General features: G+C 38.0%; 1 protein-coding gene across 5 annotated transcripts in view; it reads right to left on the bottom strand.

Annotated features, from left to right (window-relative positions):
* The window catches only part of CCDC141 (coiled-coil domain containing 141), a 325,959-nt gene extending 317,902 nt beyond the window's left edge, over positions 1–8,057 (bottom strand). For 2 of the 5 annotated variants that reach the window (XM_056794081.1, XM_056794080.1), the window contains exons 1-2: positions 6,157–6,795; positions 2,292–2,414 (exon numbers count right to left, since the gene is read on the bottom strand). In XM_056794081.1, coding sequence (XP_056650059.1) covers positions 2,292–2,414; positions 6,157–6,258 — 225 coding nt within the window. In that variant the 5' untranslated portion in view covers positions 6,259–6,795. Of the gene's footprint in view, positions 1–2,291; positions 2,415–6,156; positions 6,796–7,886 lie in introns of those variants that run through there. The other 3 variants (XM_007494445.3, XM_007494446.3, XM_007494450.3) reach the window with 3 other exon arrangements.
* Between the last annotated feature and the right edge of the window lie 1,263 nt (positions 8,058–9,320).

Consider the following 9,320-nt stretch of genomic DNA (forward strand, 5'->3'; position numbering starts at 1 on the left):
ATTATAAAATGAGAATAATAATAGTGACTTCCTAGATTTTGAGGATCAAATGAAATAATATTTATAAAGCATTTAGGACAGTGCCTGGGATATAGTAGACACTTAATAAAGGTTTCCTCCCTTCAATCATTCTTTTGTCCTTGATGTTATTTTCTCCTTAGGATCCCATGACTGTTCTCTCCTGGTTCTCAGGAAAACCTATTCAAATGCTCCTTCGATAGGCTCTTATTCAGTGCAAGCCCAATAACTATGTGTGCTCTCACAACACCCTGTCTTGGCTCTCTTCCCTTAGATGTCCATAACCTTGCTCCCATCAGTATAACAGCCTAATCAAGTGAAAAATCTGCCAGCCCTACTATTTCCCCTCAGTCCTGTCTCACCAAGACGATCCTAATCATAGAATTCTAGAGGTAGAAAGAATTTTACAGATCATTTAAGCTGAGAATCTCCAATATTCTCTTTATGTTGAGGAGATAGAATGTTTCCTTCCTGTTATATATCAGTTGATAGAAGTGGAAAGAGGTGGGAGAATGAGAGCAAAAGGAGATTGGGAACTAGGAGAAAGTGCTCACAGAAAATTCTGAAACCAAGGGAGATGGGGAGAGAAGGATGCTGGTCAGGAAGACCTGCCAATGAGGCTTTTATCCGGGGCTCATGTCTAATGGCCTCTGACATTTCAGCTTGGGTACTTTATTGCAACGATTCAAAAAGGTCTTCATGCTATAAGGATGGGACCTGATTGCCAGTCCAATGCTCTTTCTACATCTTAATAGTACTCAAAATGACACAAATTCAGTACATATTCCCTAGTGCAATGTTATAACTTGAATGGAAAGAAAACCTAAGTCTTTTGGTGGATGAAGGACACTGAAACAAGAATGACTAAGGGACACTTCAGGATTTTAAAAACCCTTACCTTATGTCCTACTTTTACTTGTAAAACAGAAGAACAGCAATGTCTAAACAATTGGGTTAAGTGACTTGCCCAGGGTCACACAGCTAGGTGTCTGAGGTCAGATTTGAACCCAGTTTCTCCCAGACTACAGGCCTGGTGCTCTCTCCGCTGTATTACCTAGATGCCCTAACATTTTTGGATTTAAACTCACAGGAGTATGCTGGAACCAACTTGACCTGGTGAGGAGTGTTGATTGTTAACTATTTAATGTACAGATTTACACCTTGAAAAATGTTATAAATCAGGACTGGATTTTTTTGTTTGGATTTTGTTTTTGTTTGAATTTTGATTGTCTAGACCCAAGAAAATAATGGATGAAATATGAATAATGTAGATTCAACTAAAGTATGTAAAAGTTACCCCCCCCCCAAGAAAACTAATTATTAAACATTTATGAGTACATTCCTAATTGAAAGGCATGGACTTGAACTTGGTGTAGGGAACTGGTTTGGGCATCCTTTCCTGCAATAATCCCATCCTTAGATGATAAGAAACACATTTTTTTTTGTTCTTGACTTATGCCAGATACAGATATTAAAATATAAATCATCTTCACTTTTGAAGGTGAAAAGTCAAGTATTCCTTGCCACCATTTCTGTAACTAGAACTGTCTAAGAAAATCTATAAGAAACAGGAATTTAATGAAAAATAGAGCATATTATAACATACTTCAAGTCTCAACCCTCCTTCAAGTCTCTTTGCTTTAAAGGAAGGCATTCATTTACTGAACATTATCATCACTTTTAGAATATTCAAACCATCTTTACTTGGATTTGTAAATCCTTACCAAAATAAAAAATAAACATAGTAGAAGAGTAGGTTAGCCTTTATTATATACTTTATTAATTTTCCACTTGCATCTAATGCTAGAGAAAGCATCAAATATTTTCTATAAAACAACACAACAAAGAAAAAAACCTAAAATTCCTTAATTTGAAACAGATACTGTTTCCAATTTAGATTTAGATTTTTGAAGTCATTAGGTTATTTAAATGACCTGACTGTAATGCATGAGATTTAAAAAAATGATATTTTCCTGATGCTACCAGAAAATAATTACATATTTCTCCACATTTAAAAGTGTTATATAGCTCCATATTTTCTCTTACATTATTGACATAAAGGTTAAATATCCTTTTACTTGTTTTCTGAAACCTGGAGTTAAGTAATAAGCCAACCTTAGCATTTCTCAGATTTCTTTTCTGAGGCTACTCTGATACCACAGTGATCTGGAAGTAGAATGGAAGAACATGGCAGGAGTTAATGGAACAATCATGTTTAAATCCCACCTCTCTCTGCTCCTCTTTCATGGTATGCTATCCTATCCACTCCTTACCTTGAGCTTGGCCAGGAGGAGTTCATGATCCTCAAGCAGCTTCTTGGTCTCATCTTGGCTGCTGCCAATTTCCAGAAGGTTGGGACAGGATTCAGCCAGCTGGAGTTGTACCCATTTGCCACACTGAAAGAAGAAAAAAAGAGACCCAAGGGACTTTTAGGTCCTACCTGTTTCCTTCTCACATTATACTTCTTTTATTTTTTTAATTGACATTAAGATTATTGATTTTGGCTTTGGAATCTTAGATTAGCACTGGAATGAACCTTGGAAGTCAAATGTCCAGCTTCTTTATTTTATAACTTGGAAGAAAGAACCAAGGACTGTAGCTCACTTAAGGATATTCAACAAGCTAGCAATGAGTTGGGGCTAGAAGCATCCTGCCCTAGTAAAGAGGTTGCTAGACCTAGAGTTAAGGGGATTTGAGTTCAAATGTTGCCTTAATCACTAGGGAACCATTTGCTATTCAGTCACATCCAACTCTTCATGACCCCATTTGGGGTTTTCTTGGCAAAGATCCTGGAGTGCTTTTGCCACATACTTCTCCAGTTTGTTTTACAGATGGGGAAACTGAGGCAAACAGGCTTAAATGACTTGCCCAGAGTCACACAATTAGTAAGTGTTTGAGGTCAGATTTGAACTCATCTTCCTGACTCCAGGCCCCTATGTGGTGGAGAAAGGATACAAAGGAAGCAAAAGGAGTCCTTCCCCTTGAAAAGTTTAGAATATATTTGAAGAATCATACATTTCAATCATGAATTAACTGGAGAACCAAAAAAAAAAAAAGCAAAGCAACTTATGAGCAAGTTTAATGTTAGTAAAGGGTCACTTATCACATATGGACTAAGCCTATTGAAAGAAGTATTTTGTCCAAAGAAATGTCTAAACAATACATCAATATATGAGTAGCCTTAAGAACTTTGCCTTGGAATGAAGCCCTCCGAGCAAACCTTTGTAGTTCCCTCCTGACTTTTGGACCTCTCACCTTCTGTGATTTGCTACCACCCAAACTCAAAGGCAAATCTCAGAAAGCACCAGCCAGCTTCTGTAGTCTCCATTTCCAGTCATTAACCCAAGGGCCCTTCTCAGTGATTTTAATCAGTTCCTTGCTGTGCATGTAGTTTGTATTTTGCTCTATTTTATACTCCTATCTCTTATTTTGAATCTTTTCCAAAAGTCTAAGCATCTTGAGGGGCTTCCTACTTCTATTTTTATCCCAAGCAAGTGTGCAGAAGGCACATAGTAAATGTACTGGAAAGACATTTCCCATGAATATAATCTCAGGTTCATTTTTCTTTTTCCTTTCATCATTTTCACATTGAACTTTTGACAATCCAACTTCTTATCCAAAGAATCTTTCAATTAATTTCAATGATTATCCATCTCTAGGGCAAAATCCATCTGTCCAGAAAGCATTTTCTCTACCTATGGAAATGTTAATGTCTACAAAATAGGCATTTAGGCAATAAATAACCATTGTTGGGTCCCTCTTAATAATCACAGACTCTTATATAGCCACATAACCCAGCCATTAACCAAGCTAAGCTCTCTTTGCTTAAAGAAGATAGAATACATAAACAAGTAGGACAAAACCTAGGACATATGGAAAAGTTTTGTTAAACATAATTGAGGTCACATTTCATTATCTCTACCTTCAACCTTGACTATGAACTAAGAAGATTGAGAATGAAGCAAAGGAGGGATTGAACCAACTGATTTTTCTCTTACACTAATGAGAAATAGAAACACCATTTTCCCAGTTTTTGTTGGGAAGAATTCAATAAGTGTGTACTAAGTCAATAGAATGAAGCAAACATCACACCTGCCATGTGAATGCTGCCCAGCTGCTCTGTGCCTATAATCTTTTGCTTGACTCCCCCCAATTTACCCCCTCATTCTGTTTCCTTGAAGGAATCACTTTTTAAAGAAGCAACAACTGAAAAAACAAAGCAGCAACCCAGAGGCAGGTGGGCATGAATAAATGAATTTCTAAAGAGAAAAGGGGAGAGAAAAATGTTGCTTTTCTGAAATATAATTAATATATTATATATCACTTTGTTATATATAATATTGTATATAATTAATATTATGTATAGTCATAATTATATACTTATAATGATGTTGATATAATAATATGATATAGAAACATTTCTTTTCTGGAATACAATTAGCACTCTGGAAATAGTTTAGAAACATATGTATTTTTTTTTCACACAGGGCTTCCTGAAGGTAGATTTTCTCCTTTCAAAAATATTCAAGGCAACAGCAGGAGATCTGTTTGATGTGAGGGTGGTGGTAAGGTCAATTTGATTCAATTCAGTTCTATAAATATTTATGGCAAGAAAAACCTAGACACAGTTCTAGAAACAATTTTTTTATTTTCATAGTTTGGAATGTAATTTGAAAGTTTCCACTCTTTAAAAGAAATCAGCCTGTGATTTCTTAGACTGTATTTCCTAACTGGCATTCTGTCTTCTCCAAGGATGCTATGTATTTGGGGGCAGAGGTAGCTGAAGAAAAGATAACAATAATTTTTTTAGCCTACCTACCTACCTACCTATCTGGCATTGAATTTATAGGATGTTCAAAGCATCATCAAGTTCCATGCATACTATAAAATCTTGCTACTTTAGCATCAGGCTTCTTTCTAATCTCATTGCCCTGAGACAGAATCTCTAATAAGAGAAAGATAGAAGAGGGTCCTGTTTATTCAGAGACCAAGTGTACAGTAACAACAGGAAATGCACCTAGGCAGAAGTGCTTTTCAGTCTTCATGTTGAATCATTCTTCTCTACATCTAGTTACAATTTTTCCTCTACAAGTTTGCATATCACTGTAGCATAAACAGCAACAAAGTTCAGTGCAATAGGACGTATTGTTCCTCATCCATCAAAAGACCAGGAAAGCTATTTGATCAAACCTATTAGGGTACAAAATGCTATCTGACTGGGGATCTCTGTTTTGGGCTCTTCTCTTCAGTAAGCTGTAAATTTTTTAGGTGGTAAGCAATCTAATGCCAGGCACTAGACTTTGAAATCTTTGTTTGCCATTTACAAAAGGAATGAGCCATCTCATTTTGATGGAAAATGTCTTATTCCACCTGAAGTCATATAGTCAAGTATTATAAAGACTTGCTGAAGATCAAGCCAAGGAACCTTAAAGCCCAGAGTAGTCTCCAATGTGCCATCATTAAGAAACAATGAAGTAGTGTTATATGCCTGGTAGTGTCTTATTTTTTTCCTTCCTAAATATTGTAACTAGTTGAAAACTACCTTTATTTTGTTAAACTGAGTGCTGTGTAGAAGTGGGATTATCACGAAAGTTCTTTCTGTTCATCCTCATACTCAAAAAACTTCAATCCTCAGATTTCAAGCTTCCTCCCCACCTCCTCCAACAAGTCCCCCACAGAACTGTAAGCATGTTCAATCACAGGTCCCCTTCCTTCTGCCAGACAACAGGCTCTTTCCCTCTTTGTTCAGCATTGGAAATCTAACATTTTAAAACAGAGATATGATATTTTTTGTTTTGTTTTCTAACTGAAAATCTATTCCTTTCTTTCCTTCTTTCTTTTACTTTATGTAAAAAATAAAGTGATATTAAATTGTCTTGAATTTTGCAAGACATTTACTCTTAGTTACTTAAGAAAGCAAGAAGACGGCTTTGCTACATTCTTTATATATATGTGTGTGTGTGTATATATAAGAGATACACACACACACATATATATATATATATACATATGTATATATATACTGTAAACTGCTGACCCACGTGGAATGTTGAGTGGGTATATATCATCCAGCAATAAGCATGCCTAAAGTCAAGGAGCGAAGAGAAGAGAGAATGGTCAAGCAAGCTGTCACCTTACCTTCAAGATAGCTATGACGATCCTGGAGTCCCCAGCCTGCACAGCGACAGAACTGACTGTTGTTGTAGAAAGCAGTGCCCCAGAACTCTCCTGGCTGGACATGGTACTTTAGAACCAGAGTTTATTCTTTAAGGCAGCCTCTGTACAGATGTGTGTCTCCTGGTCATTTCAGAAGACAGCAAACAGGGTTACTTGGATTCATTCAGGGAAAGATCTCAGCTAACACTGATTAGTCTGCCAAAAGGAAAGAACAGGAGGTTAAAAATAGACAACCCCATTGAGTTTATCATTCTTGAGAGAGAAATGGAGCATCGACACACCCCTAGTTTGGTAGCATTAAGCTGCCTGGGTTGGGTTTTTTTTTTTCTGTCATTATCTGAAGTGTAGAGGATGGCCTTGAGCTCTGTGAACAGCATCTGACATTCGATAAGCAAACGGAAAAAAGATATATGCAGATGCTAAAAAAAAAAATCCAGTTTTGTCCCCTGTAAACTGTATGAACCCGATCATTGTGGACTTTAAAACCAGCAAGTTACTCTCCTGAATACTGATCTTCCAGAATTGTTTGCTTTGTCATGAATTAGCAAGATTTGCTTTTTAAAAAGTTACAGTACTTGTATTTTTCCACTGAATTGCTTACTGCACAAAGCTGTCAGTAATATATTTTTAGATCAATCACCCCTCCCCAAACCAGACGTCCCTTCCTCTTCCAACCTCTATCAGCAAACCCATATCCAAAGTCCAGATTTGTTCAGAATCACAAATTTCTGAAGGGGTGGTGGTGTTTTTAAAGCCCAGAGCCACAGATAAGTTTCATTTTTATCATTTTTTTCAAAATACTGTTTCCACAGACCATTTCCCTATTATATCTTTTAACTTCTATTGTCCACAATGCCCCTTTTTTCTGTAATCTTTTTTGATTACTACAAGAAAATGGCATTTTATTTTGTCCCATTAAAATTCAGCACTACATTTCAGCGTAGGTGTCTCCCCCCACCTCCCATCCCTTACCATGCAGGGAAAACATAGACAGCTTGAAATCATAGTACGAGATCAGTAGAGTAATCCTATTGCTAGAAACTCAGAGTGAGCTACAAGTTGTCTGTGGTATTAAGCAGCAGCTGCTGGATTCCCCCAACAGAACAGCTGAGGATGACACTAAAGTTTAGGTCACAGGTCGCTGAGAAAGAGAGAGAGATGTGTGTGTGTGTGTGTGTGTGTGTGTGAGTGAGTGTGAGAGAGACAGAGAGACAGAAAGAGAGAGGGAGGGAGGGAGAGGGAGGGAGGGAAAAGGAAGGAGAGAGAGAGACACAGAGAAAGAGAGAGAGACAGAGACAGAGGCAGAGAGAAGGAGAGAGAGGGAGGGAGGGAGAGAAAGACAGACAGACAGACAGACAGAAACAGACAGGGACAGGGGCAGAGAAAGAGAGAGGACAATCTTAGAAGCTGCCAACACCATTAAGCCACTGGCAAAAGAATAAGAAGTTACTACAGCTGTAAATAGACAAGCTTAAGAGGGATCTGCCCTGAATTTTTGTGTCAAAACACCTCAGCTCACTGTAAAAGCATTTTAAATATCAGTGATGCTGTTGAGCATGTTTAAATCAAGGCAACTTATTCTTATATGGCCATACTCATGTGCTTAAATTAAAAGGAAAAGGGAAAAAAGTGTGTACACACACACACACACACACACACACACACACACACACACACACACACACACACACCTTTCTATTCAGCAATTGTGGTTTCTCTAAAGGACATGGCACAGCTGTTCAGCAATTATCTGGCCATGAATGGCGTCTCTCTCCCACATTCTGTGCCAGTGTGTTGCCTCTAAAAGCAGATGGAAACCTCTTCAGTAACCCAGTCATCAGACTCCAGGAAGTTTACGTGACGTCCATAACCAGAGAGGAGGAGAAAGAGAGGGGGGTGGAGGTGCCCCGTGGTTGAGAAGAACAGGCTCCAAACCTGCCAAACTGATAAACAGGTTGGCCAGGAGGGACGCCAAGATGTGGGGGAAGATTATAAACGAGAATATTTCATGCCAGGAAAAGAGTGCTTGTAAGAGGGTCAGCTTGACCAGAAGGTTAGAAGCCTGGCTCCTTTAACGACGCTGATTGAACAAACACTTGGGCCTTTTGAGAGAATGGAAGGCAAACAGGCCTGAGCTAAGTGGACTTAGCTAGAAAAGACTTAGTTGACAAGCGTGTCACAAAATACTCACGGAAGAAGCCCCAAATCCCAAAGCAGTAATACTTAAATTTTCAGGTTGAATGCCAACAGGAACAACGAACAATGGCTTACATACACACAACCACACACTAAACATATACTTTCACCAACAGGTTAGGTGAGGTAGTGAAGAGGGGCCTCCACAGGGGAATGAATCTGTGAGGGCTACAGGCTAAGAAAAGAGTGGCTATGTACACAAGACCATAGATAAGAGGTACAATTGTGTTAGGGGTGTGGAGTACGCAGTGGAATGCTTGGAGCCTGGATAGAAGAAGAAAGAAAGGTTAGTGATAGAAAGGGAAAAAAGAAATTGAGGGATTATTTCAAGAACTTAAAAAATTAGGAAGGAATCTATTTAATCATGAGATCCAGGCATCAAATTATCGACTCACTCAACCATTCAAGCATGCGCCATTCCCACATTGAAGGTTTTTTCTCTTATTAGTTAGTGTTTTTATCTTTTTTAATGATGTTGACATAAGTAGATTCACATGTCATTTATTTTTATTTAGTTTAAGTTTTAGCAACAATGTTTTGGTTTTATACAGCATGGGGTTGTTTTGGGTTTTTTGTTCTTTTAAATTTTATTATTTTTAAATAATCAAGTTTTTATTTTTTTCTCCCTTCTACTTATCTCCATCTTTTGGAAGGAAGGAAGGAAGGAAGGAAGGAAGGAAGGAAGGAAGGAAGGAAGGAAGGAAGGAAGGAAGGAAGGAAGGAAGGAAGGAAGGAAGGAAGGAAGGAAGGAAGGAAGGAAGGAAGGAAGGAAGGAAGGAAGGAAGGAAGCAAAGAAGGAAGGAAGGAAGCAAGGAAGGAAGGAAGGAAGCAAGGAAGGAAGGAAGGAAGGAAGGGCATCACCTAAGCACATTCAGGTAAAACAAATTTGGTCACATCAACTATTTCTCAGTCTGCATATTATTTTTCTT

Source organism: Monodelphis domestica, chromosome 4 (genome assembly GCF_027887165.1).
Source record: "Monodelphis domestica isolate mMonDom1 chromosome 4, mMonDom1.pri, whole genome shotgun sequence".
NCBI lineage: Eukaryota > Metazoa > Chordata > Mammalia > Didelphimorphia > Didelphidae > Monodelphis > Monodelphis domestica.